At 48.7% G+C, this 24,109-nt stretch overlaps 1 protein-coding gene across 2 annotated transcripts in view; it reads right to left on the reverse strand.

Moving 5' to 3' along the window:
• Positions 1 to 2,746: 2,746 nt before the first annotated feature.
• The window catches only part of CLIP2 (CAP-Gly domain containing linker protein 2), an 80,744-nt gene continuing 59,381 nt past the window's right edge, over positions 2,747 to 24,109 (reverse strand). For both annotated transcript variants that reach the window (XM_072882228.1, XM_072882229.1), the window contains exons 9-16: positions 17,628 to 18,572; positions 15,024 to 15,081; positions 13,191 to 13,274; positions 12,601 to 12,757; positions 11,925 to 12,084; positions 11,142 to 11,327; positions 7,707 to 7,769; positions 2,747 to 7,072 (exon numbers count right to left, since the gene is read on the reverse strand). In XM_072882228.1, the coding sequence (XP_072738329.1) occupies positions 7,061 to 7,072; positions 7,707 to 7,769; positions 11,142 to 11,327; positions 11,925 to 12,084; positions 12,601 to 12,757; positions 13,191 to 13,274; positions 15,024 to 15,081; positions 17,628 to 18,572 (1,665 nt within the window). In that variant the 3' untranslated portion in view covers positions 2,747 to 7,060. The remainder of the gene's footprint in view (positions 7,073 to 7,706; positions 7,770 to 11,141; positions 11,328 to 11,924; positions 12,085 to 12,600; positions 12,758 to 13,190; positions 13,275 to 15,023; positions 15,082 to 17,627; positions 18,573 to 24,109) is intronic.

Consider the following 24,109-nt stretch of genomic DNA (forward strand, 5'->3'; position numbering starts at 1 on the left):
CAGCACCAAGCAGAGACCTGGGACATCTGCCACCTCCAGAGGGGACATCCCGAAGGGACGTGCCCTTGGGTGGCAGGTCCTGGGGGAGCATGGACCACAGGTGGCCACAGGACGTGTGGTTGGAGCAGGAGATGTCCCCTCTGCGTGTGTCCCCCATGCAGAGAGGCCACTTCACGTCTCATAATCCCTGGATTAAACCCATCCCTGAAGCACCTGTCCAGCTGCAGGCACGAGCACAGCATCCCAGGGGGAGGAGGTCCCTAACATGGATGAGGAAGGACGTCCCACCCATGGCCTCTTCTGAGCCACCCATGACGCCCAAGGAGCAGGTCAGGAACCCAGTGCCGTCCTCACCCCATCCATTTTCATGCAGTGGTACTGCTCCCCGGCCCAGGCTCCGCTCCTTGGCTGGATGCTAGGATGAAAATAAAGTGCAAATATTATAGTTGGCAGAGATTACCAGCTCCCCCACTGTGATTTAGGCATCTTTGAACTTCACGTTTTACTAATCCTCACCGTACGATTAACGGCACTGAAATGCGATGTCTGCGAACAAAGGCATGCGCTACAGTGCTATCTCTATGAGATACCAGGGCTTGGGCACTTGATTGTAAATATGCACGTTAATGAATTATACAGTGGAACTACATAAAAGATGGAGCTGAAGTCACCCGCCCTGAGCAGGGACGTGATGCTCATGCCCTTTGCCTCCTGCCCTGGGCAGCCCACACCCTGCCCTGGGACGGGCCGGCGTGATGGAAACCCTGCTGGTTTCTGCCACCTCTCCTGGGGAGAGCCTCCTCTCCCCAAAAACCCGTCCTTCCTGGGCGCATCTCCCTCCAGGAGCGTTGGCTGCAAAAGGGGACTTGCTTGGTGACCTCGCAGCCAGCACGGGGACAGCTCGACAGCCACTGCTGGAGCGGTCCTCCCCCTCGCCGGCAGCCTCGGTAGCGAAGACGGGACCGGTGGAGCAGAGGGTCACAAACCTTGAAGCAGCTACTTGGGGCCAGGGCTGAGCCGTGACAGCGGGATCGCACACGGGAGCCGCTGCCCGGCTCCCCAGGCCAGAGCTGCTCGGCTGGGAGAGGATCCCACCCTCCGGCGCTGCCCAGCTGCGGCGTCTCAGGACCCGAGGGGAGCGAAGCCGCCTTCGAAAGCGAAGGGCGGGGAAAATAACAACTTCATCAGCTCCCTGCCCAGCACCCATGCTGGGCTGAGCCAGGATGGACCTTCCTGTGTCTGGAGATTTCTCCCAAGCAAAGTTCAAATAAATTATTCTCCTTCCAGCCGCTGGAGGACAGTGAAGCGCATGGCAGCAGCAGATGCCACCAGCACCCGCTCTAGAAACAAGCAACGTGGTGACCCGGGGACCCCCCGTTCTTGCCCAGCTATTTTAGGAGATCCTGAGACCCTGCAACGCACAGGGCCAGGGAGCTGGTGAAGAAACAGAAACTCTCAAGTTATTTGTTTTTGACAGCAACTCTTGCACACCTTGAAAAAATCAAATAGCAAGGTATCGTGGACCACACTGTACAGACCATGTTACAGCTCTGGAAAAAGGCCACAGAGCCAGGCTTCATGGTGTTATTGTCATTTTTCTGGGGGCTATGCTCTGGGGAATCAACTCATCACCTGCAAACCTCACCAGCAATTCAGAGAGTTTAAAGCTTTCAGGTAATCCTGGTAGTGGAGGATTTTGTTTTAAATCCAGGAAAAGATGAAGCCAGGAAGCAAGGAAAAAAGCATCCCAGTTTTTTCCTGTATCTTAAGACAGGTGGCAATACTAGGAAATGCTGCTTTTCTGTAAAGGCTCTACAGCCCATGAGTGCAGGAAAACACAGCGGGAGGAGAGACAGATGTTTCATCGCTGTATAGGGGGCTGCTGAGCTGGGGCACAGGCCACGGGCAGCCAAGGAAATTCCCGACTAAGAGACGCTGTACCATGAAAAAAGCACCAAGCCCTGGAGTAAATGCCCCCAGTCCTGCCCCACGGGGGACAGCAAAACCCCACGATGCTCAGAGCACCCATACGGGCATGCGGTGGGAACACAGGGGAAGAGGGCAGGAGGCTGGGCTAGGGAGCAGCGTGGCTTAGCCGGACCCGCACCGGCCCTGGCAGCAACCGCCGCTCCCCCCTGGGACCGACCCACAGCAATCTCCGTTTCCCCGGGCTTTAAAGGTCTGCAATAAGTGAGCTGGAAACAATGAGGATGGCCCAACTGCTGTCTCTGCCCCCCAAAATCAAGGCGGCACTGCTCAGATGAGCGGGTGCCAGTCTGGAGGTGAGGGGAGGTGGGTCTAGCACAGCCCGCCATGACACTCCACGCCTCGGGCTGTTGCAGATGCATCAGGGAGGGAGGGAAAATAATCATGGATTAATAAATAGCACCATCACCCCGTGGCTCAGGAGATACCTGACAGCAGCAGGCCAGGAGTCACCCCGGGAAGGAGTCGGTTGTCCTCACCTCCAGCCCAGGCTGCAGCAGAGCGAACGCCACGTGCCGGCTCCCGCTGCACCTCATCCCCCGGGCAAGGTCTGCAGCCCCTCGGCTCTTTGCCAACAAACCCTGCGCGGCCCAAATGCCGATGGCTCCAGGTCACTGCTTGAGCTCAGGGCGAGAGGGACGTGCCAAAGCCCCACATTTGAGCTGCAAAGGGAAAGACCCCCACGCCCCCCGGCCACTGCCGGCTCAGCACGGCTCGTGTACTGCAAGACCCCCGTAACACACCCCCAGCAGCCCCAGGGTGCCCAACTTCAGCCACAGATTTTATTGTTTAGTAACGAGCTCACCACACCAGCAAGCCAGGACAGGGGTGGATGGTACATGAATACATATCTGTAGTAGTTACACAGACTGAGATTTGTACAGCTTTTGTACAGAGGAAGAAATAAAAGGAATCAAATAACAAAATAGACAGTAGCAGTCAAACCCTTTTTTTTGTGTCTTTTTTTTTTTTATATCATACTAACAAAATCTGATAGCCAAAAAATGACTAAGCTACAAAATTGTAATACATACTGTACGGGTAAAAGGTTATCATCCATTTATACATCTAGTATCATCTTTATTCTGGTAACTTACATGAGGCCTATAGGATCTTAGTGTATTAATTACTCCCTACAAGATAGTGTTGAGCTGCTAAAGCTGCCGAACAACGGAGTACTGGAATTTTTGTTAAGACTTTTACAGTGTCATTTGCATCGTTTTAATGAAACCCTCATGCATCTCTACTGCAAGCCAGAGGAACCGCTGGTGGCTGGGGGAGGCGAGAGCTGTAAAGCCTTGGCTGGCAACTTGGCATCGGTCGCTCAGCACGGCACCGGCACGGCGCTGCACGGTGATGCCCCGTGCTCCCGCTCTCTGGATGCTGTAGGAGAGAGAAAGCTGAAATCACCAACCAAGACAGATTCTTCTCCCTTTGGCCTAGAGGGTCAGAGAAGAAACCACTAAACATGGAACAGTCTCCATTTCAAAGACTTTTTTCATCAGGTAACGTGTCAGCCTTCAGCAGAAAAGCATCACTAACCGTCGGGGTAACGCAGCTGGCCGTGAGGGATGGTCTCACAACCAGGGTGCTGGTCCTTCCCCTGGTGCTGAGGGCTCCAGCAGGATGCTGACCACGTACGTGCGTGGCCACCTCCTGCTCCCCACCCGGCAGCGGTGCCCGGAGGCATGCTCCGGACCCAGCTCCGGACGCAAAACCAGCGTGGCACGCACGAGCCAGGAGAGGGGCTGGGGAGAACGCAGTGCCCCTGTACCAGCCCTCGGGGATCAAGGTAACAGCAAGGCTGAAGCCGAAGAGGGAGTGAAGGCACAAACAGGAACCAGTCCCTGACCGACAACAGGAGATGGGTACATCGCTGCTCCAATGCCCTTGAAAATATCCCCCAAAGAACCAAACCAGTAAGACCAAATATTGTGAAGTACTTTATACACCACCACATAGGCAAAAATAGCAATTAAACTTACAAATAAATAGAGGGATAGAGGGGCTGGGGAATCTCCTCCTTGTCCTTTCCAAGTTTGTCCCTAGTTTGGTCTCTTACAACCTCAGAGGGGCAGCCAGAGGCAGGTGCCCTCAGGAAGCCTGGGCCAATTTTGGAGAGGGAAGACACGGCTGGGTCCAAACCCCCTCCCGGGCACTTTACTGGGTTGAGCTGAACCCAGATGACGCGCGTGGTAACGTGCCCTGTGACGCTGCAGTCAGCCCTGTCTGGGGAGCAGCCCCCATGGACCTGCACCCCAAGGGCGGCGGGGACACAGGGGACCCGGCTTTGCCCCGCTGCCCGTTTCGGTACAGCCCCGCACCACGAAGTCCACACAGCCTCCAGAGAAAGCCAAGAAGCGCCATCAGCTCCCAGCTGATCCTTAGGGACCAGCACAGCTATTTACAGCCAGAGAAGACCACCAGCACTAACTTTAAACCTGCTCGGACTCATCTGCTGCTGTTTTGCATTCTCACCCAAGCCGACCGGGAAGAGCCACAGCTCTGAGCCACTCACAGGGGACGGGCCCTGGGAGGAGACAGGAGCCAGAGACTCCTCCAGCCTGAACCACTGCCACCCTGACAACTTTGGATCTGTTTAACAGAGCCAAATACGTGGTCCCCATAACCACTCTTGGGGGATCCCGCCCTGTGCGGAGGCAGAGGTTCATCAAGGGAGGTAAAAAATGCAGGTGCCTTTCCTCTGGAGATGAAGGCAGCTGGTCACAAGTCACTAAAAGACCTATCAGGGCAAATAAGCCACAAACTGGAACGGACTCTCTCACCCGCAGGTGCCCAGGAAGCCCTGGGCTTGGAGGCAGGCGGCACTGCAAGCAGCACTCTGTGTTAGCTCCACTCAAGCCAGCGGGAGCTGCAGCAGTGGCTTCAGAGACCATCCAGCTGACAGGAGCACTCTGGGGAACACCAGCCCCAAATTCCTAAAAACAGCAGCTCCCAGGGAGGTATGCACTGTCGCAGGCTGTAACAACAAACACTCCCTCTGGGATTTTCCTAAATCACTTAGGAGATGAATACACCAACCAGGAGGATTTTGGAGACCACCCCTATGATCCCTTGGGAAAGTCCCAGAGCTAGGTAGAGATGTGGCAATTTTCCTGGTGATTACTAAGAGCTGATGAAACACTTCTACAAGGCAGGATGGGATCCCACTTGAATTATTTCCAGCCAGTTCGATCCCAAGCTCTGCCTCCCCCTGCCGCACGCCAGATTTAAGCCGTGTTTTCTGACCTGCTTTACTCCCCTGAAGTCCCCTTCCTCTCTCATCCTCCCTTTGAATGGAGGGAGATCACCAATCCTGCATCAAGTGAGCAGGGTCCAGTATTGTGGCACAGCCCAGATTCAGCAACGTCCTCCTTATGGCAGAATCGCAGCCACGAAGCCCAAGGCTTTCCCAGGTTGCTTCTGGCTGCCCATCCTTCAAGGAAGGAGGAGTCTGGCAACCCACTAAGAAAAAGTAACACAACTTTGTAGGAAATCAGGGCAAAAAGCAATGAAGCTGACAGGCCGTGATGTTCATCTGCCTGGGGTCTGGCTCAGATTCCTCTCTCAGTGGTCTCTTCTGTCTTGTCCTCTTTCACAGATGCCCCATCATAACACAAGAGCTTCTGAAGACTGGAGGAGTCAGACACTAACTAGGTGAAGCCTGGTAAAATATTGCTGTGACTCTTCCCTGTGGTACTGAACAGTGAATCTGAACTGGACTCTCACACCTTTAAGAGCATACTGTCCCCTTCCTCCACCCTGATGTCCCGTGGGAGCTGTGGTGCAAGGTTAAAGAGAAGAGCAAAGCCTTTGGAAGAAGGAACAAGACCCCTGCCTGGGCCTGCGCTGCTGTCCACGGACACAAGAGCTGTGTGGGCTCCAGTCTTGGATTCCTTCGGCTCCAAATGCTCATACTCAGGTCATGCACAGAGGATTGCTGTACCCAAACACAGCCAGACACTACTGCATGAACGCTCACAGCAGCACCTTAGCCTCCTCCATTCTTGGTAGCAGGGGACGGGCATCACACTGAAGAGCCAAGGACAGCTCTGGAGAATGGCCAGGCAATCCCTGATTAGCCGTTTAATTTAACAGGCAAGGAGGGAACCACCTCCTCAAGGTGTCTGTCCCACACTGACTGCAGCCAGCATGGAGCCCTCAGGCCGGCGATGCTGAGATCCAGCTGTCTGTGGAGTCCTGTCCACAAAAAAGACCCAATAAAAAGCACACGAGTCAGGGGGACCAGGCTGGGCAGCCTGGCTGTGGCCCAGGGCATCGGCAGGCCTGCTCAGCGATCTCTCTGCAGGAAGAAAGGCCAACCACGCCTGAGCGAGGTGTGCCGTCCCCAAACTCAGAGCCACCATAGCTCCTTCCCCAAACAGCAGTGGGTGAGAAACAAAATAAATATCCCTCTGAAATCAGATTATTTCCCACGACATGCTATGTTACAAGTACTAAGTGCAGCCTCCGTGCTCTAGAACAGTGATGTCTTCTACAAGGCAAGGAGCGAAACACATCCCCGCACCCCATCTTCCTCAGCCTACGCGTGCCAGGTGAACAGTCAGCCCAGCCGGTTTCACTCGCTCGTGCAGGTCTTCAAGACACTGGGGTGGGTGGAAGGGAAGGGACAGCCCACGTGGGAAGCGTGCAGCCTCTGGGCACGCGCTTTGGAGCTGAACACCACAAGCAAATCCCTTTGCAGTTCCTGTGGGTTACTGGGACTCGCTGGCACTTCGGCCACCGTTTGGGGCGGCTGTCATCCTGACCACATCAGCTGGTGGGACAAGGGCAGCTCAAGCAATACAAATTCCACAGTCAAAACCAATACAGGTAAGAAACCAAACCAGAGAGATCTTTCTGCTCCCTCCTGGAACAATGGCTGTCTTGGAAAACTGGACTCCAGGATTGTCCTGATTACATCAGTTAGTATATTATAAACATTGTCCTGCTTTAAAGTGAAAATACTGTGTCTAGTCTTTTGGAGGTGCTAAAGCCAGATGGGATATCGCTTTTCCTGACACTGCACAGGAGCTGATACTGGTGTGAAATGATCCTCTTCACGTCTTCTCTATCAGAGCTTCTCCTGGAAGAAAAGAGACCCTTGTTAGGCAAAATGAGGGCGGGCACAGAAGTCTGTTTACAGAAGAGGAAACTGAGGCACGGAGTGGGATGCCACCAGGCGTGCCGTGTCCTGACCCACTGCTCTGCCCGGTCAGTCACATTGCCTCCTCCTCAGGCTGACCATCCTGCCTGTGAGGAAATAAAGTCTGAGGCTACAGATCTTGTCCTACATCATGAAGACCAGGGGACACCAGGACAGCATATCCCAGAAATGCCACCCATGTAAATAGGATGGCAGAGACCTGCGACTGAGCAGGTTCCAGCTGAGGCTGCCAGAAGGGTCGTACAGGCACTGACCCAGGAGACTGAGGGGAAACTCCCTTCCCACTGCTTCTCCCAGAGCACGCGCCCATTGCACCTCAGCGTGTGTCTCGCTAGCACCTTCCTGATGGCTTCAAGGGGTTTTAATGGTAAGGTGAAGTTCCCATCATGCTTGGGAACTGGAGTTGTGCAACGCCCCTTGCTTTTGCTGTGGGAATGACACAGTCAAGCTGTGCTGGCAGAACTGCCTCCATCCAAGAGCTGTCCCCAGCACAGCAGGCAAGAAGTCACATGAAGCAGTCACTGTTTTAAACAACATTCTGCTTATAACTTACCTCTTGCTTGTGGGATTTATCCTGCTGGTGAATTCCGTTAGCAGACCCAGAATTTCCAACAGTCTGCAATGGAGAACGGACAGTACTTACTGAAGAGGGACACAGAGCCTAGCGGTTTGGCCTACAAGTGCTGGGACCTGCCAAGACTGCCATCTCCCTCCTTAGCAGCCCACTCCACACAAGGAAAGGAGAACGCAAAAATCCCACCCCAACTTTGGCAAGAAGCGTCCTGCCCTCTGTACCCTGGCCCCGCATGCCAGACTGCATCCTTCCCAGCTACAAAACATCCCCCGAGTTCCTCACGGACACAGACCCACTCTTCGCTTCTGACTCTTAAATCCTGATAAACAAACCCTCAGCCAAGGGCAGCGTTAGCTGCAAAACACGGCACAGCGAACATCCCAGCAGTGAAAAGGACATTTGCCATTTCCCGTCTCTGGGGACAAGTCTGGCAGCCAGGACAGGCTGTTCCAGCTTTATAAAGCACAAGAACTGTTAAACATTTATAATGTTTCTTTAGCAGGGATAATATGGAGCCCTTCAGCTTCAAAATGACAGTACAACCAGCACAAACAAGAGGAGAGAGCCACAGCCTGAAGTCAGAGCGTGCCAGATGTCAGTTGCTTAGGTCTTGGCAATCAGATTCACAGTTGTTGGTGAATTGCTGATGGCAGCAAAACCAGACATTATGGGGAGACAAGACTGCGAGACTTTAAAACCCACCACTCGAGGAGTCCCAGCTACCCAGCTTCCATTCTCACTGTGACCACGATGGTGCATAATCAACCCTACAGGACAGAGGTTTAGTCTGGGCAGGAAAAACAGGCAGAGATTCAAACCGAGCTCTGCTTTGAGAGCCTGAACCGTTTGCCAGGCAGTGAATCCTACCTGGATGGACGGCCAGAATAGTGCCGCTGTAGTGACTCTGCTTTGGGTCTGCACCCACGACCACAGGCGACTCAGGCCTTAGACAAGGCAATATATCCTACCTGCAGCACACCTGATCTGTGCACTAAGCAGCTATAGATACCAGGAATTAGGTTTGAAATTTGATCTCAGTACATGGTCACGATAATGCACACAAAATGCTGTAATTCACTTGAAATTAAATAAAAAAGCTCCCAGAACAATCCCTGCAAATTTTCCAAGAAAAGGCTCGAGTGCCAAATCCTTGTCATTTCCTGCAAAGCTGCGAGATCAGGGTCTCCCAAGACATGGAGAAGGCACAGATCCTCTTCCTCTATTACAGGACAAATACTTTGCAGCTGCAGGCACGGAAACAGCAAGGCAGCAATTACTCGACAATGAGACGAAGACACAGTGCCATCACGCTCCCCCAGCTCCTGCACCTCCTCGGCTAACAGCGAGGCCAGCCACGCACATCAAGGACTGCGGAGCGCGGCGGCTGACTAAGCCTGCGAAGGGAGAGCAGCAGCAGCTTGCGGTAATTAGAGATTTCCTTCTCGAGCGTGCTGCGAAGTGAAGGCTTTGCAGACAAAGGGAGAGCGATGCCAAGGCAGATCCCTGGGCCACAGCTGCTGCTGTCAGGGAGGAGACAGGAGGTCAGAAGGTAGTGCAGAATGGGTTACAGCGGAAGTGTGGCTTCTGAGGAAGAACCGTTAATTCCCTAACTATTGCACCAGGATCTCTGTGGGCCAGCAATGTCCTCAGGCTCAGCCTGAAAGCCCCTGGTTAACAACTCCCCTTCATAAGGGGAAGGATGAACAGATATCATACTGAAACTAGGGAGCTTTGATCCAGACTTCCTTGTAACTAGGCACTTTAAAAATCTGACATCAATAGAAGTTTGAAGCCTAGCTTCCCGCTATAATCCTCCGTCTGTCTTAGTACCACGGTTTGTAGTTGAAGGCATAATACTATCTTGTCGTATCTCCAAGATTTCTTAAGCCTGAAAGTATCAAAGTAATACCAGGGATAGATTAGCTGACCTCATGAGGTCCATTCCAACTCACTTTATGTAAGATTAGTTATTTTCTACAGTTGGGGAAGAAATAATTACCACCTGCACCACCTCTGGAGACAGGAATTTGAAAGGGAAGATTTCCTTTTCTCAAGGGACTTAACATTAAAGCAAACAGAGAACAACTTTCCCCACCCCTCCCATAGCTTCCAACAGATGAGGTTGTCACGATGCATTTTCATTTGACACATAGCAATTACAGCAGAAGCTAAAGTCACTCTGGAGATACTGACAGGATTATAGTACGTCTTGGACTGCCACAAACTTGTCATCACGACTACAGCTGTCCTGTCTGGTGCTGGCAGACGGCTGCTGCCACTGCACTGCAGGATATAAAGAGACTTGTCTGCAACACACAGATGCTCAGCTGAGCCAGCAGAGCTTTCCGGGCTGCAATTTTTACCGTGCACCCTCCTCCCGACTGCCTCCCTGCAAGTACTACTGCAATGCAAACAGCCATTTGGTGTATCTGCAAACTGTGCAGAAGACTGTCGTGGGAGGAGAAGACTTGATACCCCCCCAGATTACCTACCACGACATATCTGCACCTGCATCAGGGAAAACAAACTCTGCCCATTCTCCTAGTGGCTTGTTCTGTACCTAAGACATTTTTCAGCTAAGAATTTAAGTGAGCAAGTACAAGAGGAGCACTGGTGCATCTGGGCTCTGAAAGCCATGACCTGGTTGCAGACACAAGAGAAAATACAGCTAGAAGAGTAAAAAAGGACACGAAGCACAAAGCTTGGTACAAGGGGCAGGTCACTTCACAGGAAGAATCAGTCAGGGCTTAGACACCACAGGTATGAGATGGGAAAAGTCAAACGTGGAGAGTCAAGTTATTTGCAGCCTTCAATTTCACAAAGAAGGATGCAAGACAAACAACAGAAGCAGTTTTGCTTTTGTCAGAAGAAACAAAGGGAGACCAGAGAAAGTTGGGAAGAGAAGATAGCAACTGGAACGTGAACATTCACAGTCCACCAGCAAACCAAGATCAGATACAGAGATGCCTCCAGGAACTGGTTAGAGAAATGGAAAACATTTTCCCAGTCACCTCCAAAGTTTGTGCTTATGGACTGCAAGGAAATAATCCTCTCAAAGAATAGAGATGGCAGAAATCCTCAACTTTCCTATTATAAAGTGCCTGTACCACAAGGATATGCAGCCACACGTCACTGTACACAAAGAAGTTACTCACACCGCAACCTTCCCCAAAACACCACATTTAGCAACCGTTCTCGCAGAGCACAAAAGAATCTGTAATTACTAGCAAGGCTTTTCTTAGTTTTAAGCTACATCTGACAGAACAAAGTCGTGCCAGGCTGTTTCCAGCAGAGGGAAAGGGAGCCAGCTGACTGCATGACCCCCCACAGCACCGGGCAAGGTCCCAGGAGAATTCTCAAGAGAAATGACTGCCGAGGGCTGAGCGACCCGGGAAATGACTGCCGATGCTCTACCTGTGTTTTCTCGGAGGAGAGCCTCATCGCTTCCATGAGCTTCTCCATCTGGTGGCCCTGCTCCAGCGCATTGCGCAGCACATCCTCCGTGCTGACGAGCCGGTGCTGCAGCCGGATCACTTCCGACTCTGATGAGGGGTCGATCAGGGAGTATCGCCGCTGATCCGTTACCGATTTTTCCTTGTCCTTATACAGCAAAGGGAAAATAGGAGCATGTTAGATTAAAACCAGTAACTACCGAAATTAAGTAAAGTAGAAATCCACAGTAACTCATATAACCATGTTTTGATTTCAACAGTAGATGGGGTCAGAGCACAACTCTGAAGGCAATCATATCAAATGCAACCAGCAGCAGCTCCAACTTGTTCCCAGCCCAGTCCAAATAAATTATTCACATTTCAACCACTGGAGGACACTGAAGTACACAGGAATTAGAGGACATTGCTTATTCCTAGATTAGAGAATGTGTAAAACAATGTGGGGTAGCTGACCGACCTTCAGTTTCTCCCACAAATGTTAGCCCTATTTAGCCATAGATCTAAAACCAGTGGGAACAGGAAAACACTGGAGAAGGACAGATGGACATTTTTGCTGCTTAATGAGGTGCTGCTAAGCCAGGCCACAGCTCACAGGCGCTGTCAAGGAAGTTCCCATCAGATGCTCAGTAGCACAAAAGAAAGCATGAAGTCTTGGAGTAAGGGTGAAGGGCTAGAACCACCCCCCCGAGCCGCACAGAGCCCTCCAGCCCCCAGACAAGGCCAGAAGGGGTTTTGGTGCCCTCACCAGTACAACCAGTTTCTCTCGCAGCCCCTTGATGTCATCTTTGAGCTTCTGCTCCTTCAGCCGCCACTCGGCTTTGTGCACCTCCCGGCTCAGGTCCCGCTCTGGCCCAGGCGAGTGCCGGTTCGCCTCCAGTAACAACACTCTCAGCTCGTTCAGGCTCCTGGAAGAAGCAGCACGAAAAGGCGACGACATTTCCAGAGCCCACACACCACTGGAGTCCTGCCACACTCCTTCCCACCTTTGCTACAGATCCAAAGAAAGGCCAGCGAGCTAAACCTGACCCAACTCCCACCACTTCGGGGGCTTCAGATCTCCTGTCCTCCCCACTGCACCAGCTGTAAAGAGACTGGGACCTGCACAGGGCACCGTGCTTCAGAGCAGGGCAGCAGCCAGCTTAGCTGGCTTGTAGATGACTTCATTCAGCATCTACGTGGGCGCTGACCTGTCTTGCGGCTCCTGGCGAGCAGTGAAAGGGCAGTCCCTTTGATAATTCATAGCCCCCGATTTCAACCAAGTTCCCACATAAGCATCTCTAAAGAACAGGAAAGCTGGGGGCTGGACTTCAACAATTCAACCTTTTGGTTTCTTTTGGTGGTAAATTACAGCACCCTGAACAAACACCAGCACACACACAGCCCCCTGTCTCCAGCTCCGTCCTTCAGAGCTGCAGACTGACCTTTCCTTCTTGAGTAGCTCCTGGCTAATCAGGACCAGTTGCCCTGAAGCATCATGTGTTTTCTTGGTCAAGGCTTCCAGTTCACATTCCAGCCTCTTCTTTTCTTTTAACACCGAATCGGCCTTCTTTTCTGCGGTTTTGCATTTATTTTCCAAAGCTATGAGAAACAGAGGATACAGGGGAAGAAAGGTCACTTAGTCCTTTACTTACATTCCTGCTTTTTGCCTTTTCCCAATTCCCACTCCTAACAGCACAGGCCTGATTAGCTCTGGATCTAGCCCTATGTAAGGGGAGAACTGGAAAAAACACGCCCAGCTCCATTTATTTCTGCCTCTTTCAGCTTTTGACATGCAATAAGCCCCAAAACCCCTTCTCACAGGATACAAATATCTTCTGCAGGGTTTGTATCCACCTCCTGAAGAGAGACCAGAACTCCTGAACAAATTTTTACTAACAATATCCACTAACAGACAGGCAGTGCCATGTTTTATATCTGCCCCTCTCAGCACCTAGGCCCTTGTTTAACACCAGTACAGAGGACGAGCAGGGAAACGCCTAGTTCCTACCAGCACTGGATTAGGGAAACTTACCACTTACTTGGGCCCTTAGCGTTTCAGTCTGGGACACCAGCGACGACACCTCTTTGTCTCTTTTACTCAGCTTGTCTTGGAGGTCTGCGGGAGAACAAAAAGAAAAGATAAAGGTTAGAAGCTTGGAAAATGCTTTGTGCAAATCAGGAAGGTATCGAGCGTACGGCAGGGGTTGGGGTGCGACAGGGGCACGGTGGTGGTACCCTCCATCGGCAGAGAAGCAGCAGAGACAGATAACGGGTGTTCCTCACTGCATCTCACCACCACCCAGGTATTAGGAGGCAGGATACACACCTGGGAAGCCATATCGGACAGGTTTAAGAAAGCAAACACAAGGAAAGGGAATAAAACATTAATAAAAACAACAGAAAGGAACTTTTGGCACATTTCTTTGTGTTACCTCCTACACTGGAGGGCAGAGACAGCTTTAAAAGACATGTTTTCTGGAATTGATGCATTCCCATACTCAAACAGAGCTGTAGATTTGAAGTATGATGCTTTTGTGGCTCAAGTCTGAACTGGTTAGTTTTAGTACATCCTATATATGGCTTATTCAGTGCGGGAACACGCAGCACATGGACTGAGTGGCCATTTTAAGAGCAGTGGCTGCTGGACCTGGTTACGTTCTGTCCTCACTTAGGCAGGAATTACCTGTCAATCAGCGTACAATTTGGTATAGCATATACGTAATCCTGTACCTGCAAAGACAGCGATGAGGCCGACAGACAATCCCTAGCTAGCATTGAGGGCAGATGGAAATAGGACAAAACACCTCTGTCTGAATCCACAAACAGCTGGAGGGATACTCAAACTAAAAAAAGTTTCTGTTAAGTGAAGTTTAAGCCTACAAAAGTCCCCAGTAACCTCTGTTCAGATTGCTACATCCTCAGCAGGACTTTAACAAGGGCTTTGCAGAGAACAGACACCTTAGAGGTGAATAATTGAGAAAAAGCTGTGCCACCCTAAGCCGAGCACCATTTGAAGAGAGAATTGACAAGTTAGCTCTTTAGAGATCACCTTTGTGATCTACACTGATAACGTTTTCTGCTAAAAAAAAAAAAAAAAGGACAAACAACCCTAAGGAAGAATGAAGAAATACGAGTCCTCTGGGAATGAGCAAGGGAAGATGTGATCTGGAAGCACCTCACGTGTCTTGGAACAGCCCTGAATCCTTCACAGCCCCCCAAAGCGTATGCCATGCACAGCACCGTGGCAGGACATGGCTCACAACAGAGACCATCTGGGCCAGCCAGCTCTAATCTTGCCAGGTCTGCTGTTGCTCAGACTAGGGGTTACAGCTTACCCTCTTTCTGAGGGAGGCTGAGTGCAGTGCAGTTTCAAAGCTACTTTATACAAATTTTCTGAGTGCATAAATTCTGTGTTTTGTTAAAGAGATGGATTTGACTTACAGTAAGCTTAATTTAAAAAAGTAGCCCCCATTAGTTTAAGCCAGTCACATTACTATCTACCATTAGCAGTCCTCTCCTATGAACAAATTACATTTAATGTCTGGATTTTACCTGCTGTAGAAATCAGTGATGGGATGGAAGTGTGCCCATTTCCCCAGATCTGTCTCCACCCTGCACCATCTGCATGGTGAGTGTGTAACACAAGTAGAAACATCCACCCCTGCATACGCTCAGCCAGATTAGAGGGGGGGGGGGGGGGGGAAGCCAGACAACAAATGCCATGCAGCAAAATCTGAGAGATGAAACTGCTTCCTAAGCCCCTTCCACACAGCCGTCCCTACAAGAGCAGAAAGTTAGAGGAAGGGAAGGCACACAAAAGTCACAAGAACAGGGTGTTCCAAGAAAAAACAATAAAATTTCATACCTTCCATAGTCTGCTTCATCTTTATCTTTTCTTCAGAAATATCATTAGTTTCAATCATCTGAAATAAATGTAAAATATGAGATGTACATCAGCCCTTTACCCAAAGATTCAAAGCAAAGTTAACAACCACAAAGCCCCATCCAAAGCAGAAGTGTATCTGGTACCCAAGTTATGGTGTTTTACATCCTTCCTGAGAGGGAAACAAAGGCTTTTGAGGAGTCGCTTCTACAGTGGGGTACCACTGAAAGTCAGCCGGTACCATCTGAGAGTGCCCCCCCACAAGAGGCAGCGGAGCACAACAGCGAGATTCACCCGGGAGGGAAAAGAGATCGGGTTTTCCCCGTAAGCTCTGGTTCCAGCTTTCACACAACCAGCGTTTGTACAGAGCGATGGAAGGGCTGCTCTCCTTTGGACCAGTCTCCTGCGGTTAATCGCAGCAAATATTCACGTGCAAACGCTCTTTAGCATTCAGCTTGAGACCTAGTGGACAACAAGTTCCTCAACTGCTGAAGAATCTACCTGTGCCCAAAGTTATAAAAACAGTAATCAAATGTTGATAGAGAATGAATACATTAATAAAAATAATAAAAAGCAAATGCTGGTCCATATAGAGGATTCTGCCTTTTCCCCATCCTCTTTCGCATATACTGCCACGAAAAGGCAGAGACCGCACAGCTCACGGCCAAGCTTTCCATTGCAGAGGCCACAGTTTGGCCCATCAAGCCTCTTCATGTCCAGCAGCCTTTGGTGGGACCTCAGCACATGCCCCAGATCAAGCAGTTGCTGCGGCCACAACCGCTGAAAGGATACATCTCGAGCAGAAGCAGGAGCACTGCCAAAGGAGGAATACGCCGCCTGATGTACTTTTGGTACGGAAAAACTATTTAACTGCTCTTTGGAAGCGCAGTTGTGGTTCTCACTTGAAGGTCTAGGAAAGATGGTCACATTTGTTTGTTTAAAATATTTGGATAGTTAATACTACAGTCACATTAAATTAGCTAAGACATTTAAAAATAGAATTTGCCCTGTGATACTCAAAGGCTTTCACCCATGCACTTCTTCCCACGTTTTCCTGATTTTAATTGACAGATAGTTAAAATAATTATTTCAAGACCCCCTGGGTTTAATCCAATATCAATATCCCCCAGAGCCCTCTCATTTATTTGAAAGGCTCTGGAACAAGCCTTCAGCTTCTTTTACATCCACCCCCGTTTGAATATTGGCTATAATATGTGATATGTTGTAATAACAACCCACTGTTCCCGGGGCCCTGGCTGTACTTATTGTTCACGACTGTCTTTGCTAGATGAAACATGTTGAGCAACCCTTGAAACATCATTAATGCCGTAGATTCCTTCTTGGGCTTTTGCCTCTCCTGTCCAGTTCAGCGTGCCTTTTTGCAGGCATGAAGCTCTGACTTGGCCAACAGTAACTCACGGCCTTGACTTTGCTGCCTAGAGGCGCAACCGATTTCAATGGGGCTGTTCACATTGGCAAATTAAACATCGGCATTGTATTAACTTCACTGGCGCCTCAGCCTGGAACAGTGACTACATCGCCAGCGACAGATTTCAAATGATCATTCTTAAAACGTGCACACTTCATGGCTTATTTTCATTTTCTGCATCCCCAGAGGGACAAGTTGTAAGTTGGGTTTTTGCTCATTTCTCATGCAAAATCCAAACACAAGCAGGGATCCAGCCTAGAGCCATGAGCAGCAATCACCTCCCCTCACTCTGGTGCAAAGCCAGCCCTGTGTCCCTGTGCCATGCCACAAAGGCAAGATGGCATCCTGCGGCAAACAGTCAAACTAAATGAGGATGACTAAAAAAGACACAAAGGCCACAGAAAATTGACCTCTTCACGTTATCACTGCTCTTGTTCTAGCCTTCCCTGGGAGGCTCAGGACTCGTATGCAATCAGGCATTTTATTTCCCCAGCCTGGTGTCATCCTGACCCCCGGTAGCAGCTCTTCCGCTATAACCCTCAAAGTCGACGTTTCCCCGTGCCTCCCGCACATGCTGTGAAGCCTCCCCACTGCCTCTGCTGCATTGCTGGCACGCACCTCCCACCCAATCCCATCAGCTCAGCCCCCAGCTGAGGTTCTCAAACCACGCTCCATGTGCTGAGCAAGCAACACGCTCTATCTCAGCATGGGCAATGACTTCCACCCTGTCCTCCACCTACCCCCCTAAAGGGCCTTGCTCAATAATACACCAAGGCTGCTGCAGCTCCTTGGAGAACATCAGCTGTATTGTGGAAATGATGCTTTTACAGCTAAAAACCCTGCTTCCTCAGGATGAGAGCCCACCCCTGACAAACCACAATAGCCCTATTCTGTTGCCACAGCACTCATGTGCCCCACTTGCTTCTCTTGACTCTTATTTCTTCTAATTGTGCCACCGTACTGGCTTTCAAGAGTGGAAGACGCCTTCAGCATGGAGATGCAGTGCAGAAAAAGCACCGTCAATGGAAGGTAAAAACATCCAGATACTTTGAGGCATAGAAGCCTCAGAAAATTGCACAAGGGAGCAGCTGAGGGCTACTCCTAGGAAGGGTTACTAACAGTGATAACGAACAAGCAGAATGACCCAGAAGTCATACGTTTGCATGCTGAGAAGGATGCAGGGCCTCCATGGACTGCAGCTTGTTCTCTAAGACAAGCACTTTTTCCTGCAATCTGTGGATCTCCTGTTTGCTCTGGGCTTCTGTTTTCTGCAACGTTTCATAGTCCAACATCTTCTTCTCAGCCAAAGAAATCTGCTCTTTCAAGAAAGCTATTGCTTGTGTCTGATCTTTATATTCACCATGAAGTTTCTCCAGTTCATGCACCCTCAGCTCAGCATCTCGACACTTGTCCTTCACATCTTGGAGCTCAAGAAGGTGCTGGTTGCTTTTGGTTTCCAGTTGCATTTTCCAGTTGCTGTTGCTTTTTTCCACTTCATCCACAGCCTCCTGCAACTTCAGTTTGAGGCTCTCTTTCTCCTTTATATGAACAGCTGTCTCAATGTCATGCTTTGCTTTCAGGTTCTCCAGCTCAAGCTGGTGCTCCATCTTTATACTCTCCACCACTGCCTTCAGTTCCACAATCTCCTTGTGCTGGGTGTCGGGGCCTGTGTTCAGCGTGGCTTTGAGGTCCTCCAGAGACTTCTGGTGGTCAGAAGCTAACGTGTCCAACTTGGACTTCCAGTTGTCCATAAGCCCCATGTTCTCATTAGTGGCTTGCTGAACTTTATGCTTTAGGTCAACAATTTCCTGTGAATACTTCTCATTGAGAGCTTTCAGCTTCTCCATCTCCTGCTGGTACTTCTTTAACGTCTTCTCGTACTTCTCCTTTAGCTGGCTGCTCTCCTTCTGATGCTCCTTGTTGGCAGACAGCAATTGATCTCGTAGACGAAGAGCCTCTGACTGCAAGCCAAGGTTATGCTCAGGGGCCTCTGCTTGGTGAGAGCTCCTGAGGCACTGCCGAAGCTCATCCACCTCGCTGCGCCTGAGGCTCAGCTCCTCCTCCAGCTGCAGGATTCTGGACTTCTCCGCTACCGTGGTTAACTGCAACATGACAGAGAAGACAAAGTCAGTCCCCACCTCTCATCGCTGCATCCTTCCTTTTAAGTAAGTGTGCTCCAGTGGAAGTAAATCCAAAAGTACATTAGTCAAAGTTCAAATAAACAGGAAAAGAATACCCAGCACCCTCCAGTTTGAGTACAGTTTTGCACCAGGGTAACTATCACCCATAACTCTAACAGTTACGTCTTTGTGCCAATTGCAATTTGTTTTTTCTAATATGAACCTCTCGTTTTCCACAGAGAAACACACATCTTTGAAACAACCCTTGAAATTCGCTAGAGAGCAACAGTGGTTTATGAAAAATAATGTCCTGAAAGGGCATTATATTTCCAGACTAGGCATCTTGCCAGACGATGCACAAGAAGAAACGTGCCTGCCCATGCATTGAAACCAGCTTTAAGCACATCATGTTTCCTTTATTGCTCAGCAATCCTCAGCCTACAGACCTCTCTTCTGCATCGTAATTTGTTTACCCTGGTGTAAAAAGGAAAAAGGATTCTTACACGAGTACTTATTAGAGTTTATTAGCAAAGTAAAAATAACGTAGAAGGCTAGAGGATGCAAGACAATAAATCCGACCATGGTTAACATTGAGCATAAGGGCTATGGATCAATGTCTTACGACCTGAATGTCACCTAACAGGGCTGAACTACCTGCTAGTCACAGGGAGTTCAGGGTGCTGCAGCTATGGACGGAGAAGAAGAGATTTGACTAGATGAAATATTAGAAAAAGGTAGAAGAAACAAGGATCTTCCAGTGCCAAAACACAAGCGATCAATTCCATTTCATTTCAATCGCCATTTTCCCCACTAACCATCAGCCCAGGAGGCTGGGTATTTCTTATTTTAGATGGGCACAGGGGCATTCAAACCATTTAGCCCTTTTGGAGAACCTCACGTTTGTCTTTTCTACAGCTCTAACAAATGCATTGGTGAGGAGCAAGCTCACTGTAGCCAAGTTCGCTGCTTCCCACACCAGAGCAGCATGAAAAAGCGCTTTCCACATCTGGCTGCTTTTAGGACTGGGGGCATTGTTCATCTGGGCAGCCTGTCCTGGAGCAGGCATGGCCAAGGATCAGAGCTGGTCCACCTGCACTCACCAGTATCTTCCATTTCAGATGGCAGCTCCCACAGCTGGAGGGAGGACAAAGGGAATGCTGATTGCAATGTTATTTTTTATTACAGCCTGGGGGAGCCAGGGTGAATTGTGCAGGGTGCAGATATTATTTGGGCATGTTAACTGAAAGATGAATTGTGAAAAGCTCATGTGTCAAATGGTGGCATGGGGCAGAGAAGCAAACTCAATCTGAGAAACAAGTCCCCACACAAGAAGCAAAGCTAGAAATTATATCGTACTACCATTTCCAGGAGAGAGAGAGAGCAAAGAAAAAACCAAACAAAAAAATCAGGGAAGCCTAAATTCAAGCCAAAACCAATCAACCCCACAAACCAAAAAAAAAGAAACCCAAAGCAAGGCGTCATCAGCATCAACGCAGGGGGCAAGCGCGCTGTTCTGCAGGCAGGGCAAGTGGGGGTCGATTACCCTGGTGTCCTCTAATTCTCTGAGGAGTTTTTCAGCCTGTGCCTTCTCAAACAGCAGGCTCTGCTCGAGCTCCCGTATTCGGGCATGCTCCAACTGCGTCTGAGTCTGGTCACACATAGGGAAAAAAGAACAGTGGAGATGGGAAAAGGGGAAGGGGGAGAGAGAGAGAGAAAGAGGGAAAGAGAAGGCTGCAACATCATCTTCAGTGTACAAGACAAGGAAAGGCAGTTCACAACAGGAGGAGAATAAAGATCCAAACAAGCAGGAAAAATCCAACCAAACAGAAAATGGTCACTACGGGATTTTACATGGTACTCGTAGTGGCTATTCGCAAGAAAATGGAATCTGTGATGGGAAAACATCCCTCTGCATTAGAAAGCTGCTTCAGTGTTTTTCTGCATCAAGACTATACTGAAGACACTTCCTAAAAAGCAAAGCTCCCGCCGCTGCAGACCACCAGTACAAGACCCTTGCACCACGTAAGAGAATGCAAAGACCTTGCAATGATTCTCCGCATCTCTCCTCAAGAAGAATCACAAGGTAGACTGAAAAGAGTTGGAAGTTTCCATCCTCTTTTTGTTCTGGAGACAGCTTGAACTCTGCACTAGGCAGGGGAAAAAAAAAAAAAGCAGGTCATACTGTACACAGCATGTTGCTAAAACCAAAAATACACTGCACTGAAAAGAAATAAAAAGAAATTTAGATACCAAACTTATACAAATCAGTGCTTTAGGTTTGAATAGGGCTGCTATGAATTTCAAAGTGATTTTTGCACACTAAGATGCTTGTACACAAAACAGAACTATTTTTTTGTTTTGTTTTTGCCTTTTTTTTTTTTTAAACAGATGAGTAAACTAAGCACAAGAAGTTTATGTAACCTGCCAAATCCAGGAGCATGGACTCAGGGCATTGCTTCAGTGCCCTTCGCTTTTAAAGCGGAAGTACCACATAGCTGCACTTGGTGGCAAACCTCAGGACTCTACAACGACCACTGTAATGGCATGTAAAATTTCCCATAAATAAAAGAGGAGAGGAGACATGGGAAAATGCATGCAGACTCTGGCCTTCACATTTTTTTAGCTTACAAAACCAACATTTTCCTTTGAATTAAACTGGACCTACCAAAAAATGAACGAACCTGATCAGAACCATTTTTTTCACCCCCATTTTCTGCCCTTCTTTTTCCATATAATTGTTTGCTTCCCCCTCTTTCTATTGGAACCAGTTTTAGGGATTTTCTGCCCTTTCCTACAATAAAGCAAGTTTTGGTTAGCTGTGTACAAACAATGGAAACGGAAGTCTGTAAAAAAACATGTTTTCTCTTATGGCTTGAAAGGTATCATTATACATGTATTCATAGATGGTCAAGATCTAAACTGCCAGATATATTTAGACTACTCCATATTTTATGTGGTCTATTTGATCCCTGAAGGGGGGGGGGGAGGGGAGGGGAGATGTGGTCTCAAAAACCCAAGCATTATCAAAACCCCCAAATAATATCACTGAATTGCAAAAGTTGGCTGAATGCATCCTAATAAGAAAAATAAAGAAATTTAATTTTGTACTGAGTGGCTTCTCCTGCTCTCTGCAATGCTCAAAAATCCACATCTCAAGGTGGAGCTCCAGGCTTGATTTTATTTACAGGGATAATTATTCCATTGATACTAATGAATTTTCCTCAATTTACACTAGCTCAGAATCCTCAAGTGAAACTTCAGCAACACAAACTTTTGAAATTACCTTAACTAGTGGCAGCACGTCAGATGTTGGCTAACCTGAAGATGCTGACCTATTACAAAACTAATCTCTGAATCTCCCAAAGAAACTCTCTCAAGACTCCTGAGGTTGACACAAGTTCCCAGCCAAGCTTGCTCAGTATCTACCAATCCTGCTATTATCCAAGTCTGGAAAAACACATGAAAATAGAGGGGAAAAATAACCAGGGAAGAAACTTAGATCAACTGTTTTACAGTCCTTAGATATAGCTTCACTTAAGATTTGCATCAAGTCCTGTGTTATTTCTTATTTTATGCAAATTGGTTTGCCTAGCCAGTATGACTCAGAGCCTCAAATCCAAAGTTTTCCTGCACTTTGAAGAAGTTCAGATCTGAATTTTAGACTTACTTCTTGCTGGTAGCCTTAAATTACTATTCACAAATTAAACTGACTTCCCACTGGTGTTCAAGGTATAAGGTAGGTTCCAGGAGATGAGCATGAGACAGTTCCTTGAAGAGGTTAATATTTCCTGTAACACCACAGTCTTCCACCATGAAAAGACTTTCTTTTGTTTTCCTTTTCACCTTCCAAAGCACTATAGCATCAGCATTGCCAACAAGGATCAAAAATGGGTTGAATTCACAACTGCATTTCAAGGCTAAATCCACAGCTCCTCCTTCTTTATCAGAGGCCCAAAAACTGGACCGGTATCTTCAGGCTTCAGACACATTGATTTCTTTGGTCAAAGAGCTTCTAGGGATGCTGCCTGCCACACTCAACACCTGAGAGTCCCAGCTTTGTTCAAAAACTACATAATATTATGAGAAATACCATGGGATTTAGCCTAGCCTTCTGCAGAAACCCTAGATCCAGGGACCACAGAGGAGATAATCTTTTCTTACCACCATGTCTGCTACTGGCTGTTAAGTACGAGATAAACGTTCTCCTCCGAGTACTCCGAAGAGGGCTGTTGGCATAAGGGGACTACAAGACCAGAGAAGGGGAGACAACTGTCACTGGGTTTTGCCTTTGGTATTTGGGTGGTTAGCTGAGCTCTAGCTAGGGATGCGAAGGGCTGTGCTAGCAGCCACTAGTTGACTTCGTTGTGATTTTACATGAAGAATATCAGGGACAACCATCCCCCAGGAAACATACGGCAACATGAAGGAGCACTTATCCCCCTGATTTCCAATGAGAGATTTTTTTTTCTTTAAGTTAATTACTTCTGGAAATCCTAACTGTTTCCACAACAAAGCAGGAAGGTGAGAATTAACTCCAGTGGATCAATCATTCAGTCTGAGCATTCAAATTAGACAGGATAGAATGTAAAAGCTGATCACAGCAAAGCTCTCTGACAGTGTCTGTGCTGTCACTGGCATTGGACCCATGGGGGAACATCCCAGTTCTCTGGATCGCAGGAAACCAGGCTGCTCCATGACTCTGCCCTAAGAAGTTATTTGTTCTTCTGTACAGACAAACATGGAAGTGGGGACAGGACCCTGGCAGCCTGCAAGAAGGCCACATCCCCACTGCAAAGCAGCTCCTCCTTCCCAGCCCAAATGAAAGTCAGATCTATCCTCAGTTTGGGACCTGCAGTTACAGGAGCACTTATGTCACAGCAGCTTACATCTTGCTAAAATATGGTGGCTTTTTTTTAAAAAATACATCTAAATATACCTGCTAGCTAACCCTGGTCCCATTGCCATTACTCCACAGCCAGGCTTAAACACTTTAAGCTTACACAGGGACAATTCACTGCTCTCAAAAGGAGCGATGGATCAATCACCTTTCTCTAAAGCACTGGGGAAACCTATCATCTCAGCTCAGGAATCAATAGAAGCCTGATTTTGCACCCACACACTAGGCAGGAACTGCACTTGCTGTCCTTTAGCAAAGGTCTGCTATCAGTGCGTTGCTGATTTATACCCTGCCAAACACATTACTCTGCTTCAGCTTCTGGATAAAGAGGAGAGGTTTATGCCAAGAGGGTCAAAGCCATAGCAACATACTCCATTGCCTAGTTTTCCCATTTTCCTGGGCTTTTATTGATATGACTGACAGTGAAGCACAAGAGCAGGTCCCCTGACATTTCTGGCTGTCACTAACCTAGCACTCTAGCTAAAGATACGGGAAAGTTCCAATTTATACATGTAGAGCCTTGCTTTCACAGAAATACTTTCTTTTCCTTTCCCTCCCCCCCCAGAAAAGCCTCCCAGCTCAAGGGCAAGTTCCCAACACCACTTCCAGTTTGCACAATATT

Source organism: Ciconia boyciana, chromosome 17, assembly GCF_034638445.1.
Source record: "Ciconia boyciana chromosome 17, ASM3463844v1, whole genome shotgun sequence".
Taxonomy (NCBI): Eukaryota; Metazoa; Chordata; class Aves; order Ciconiiformes; family Ciconiidae; genus Ciconia; species Ciconia boyciana.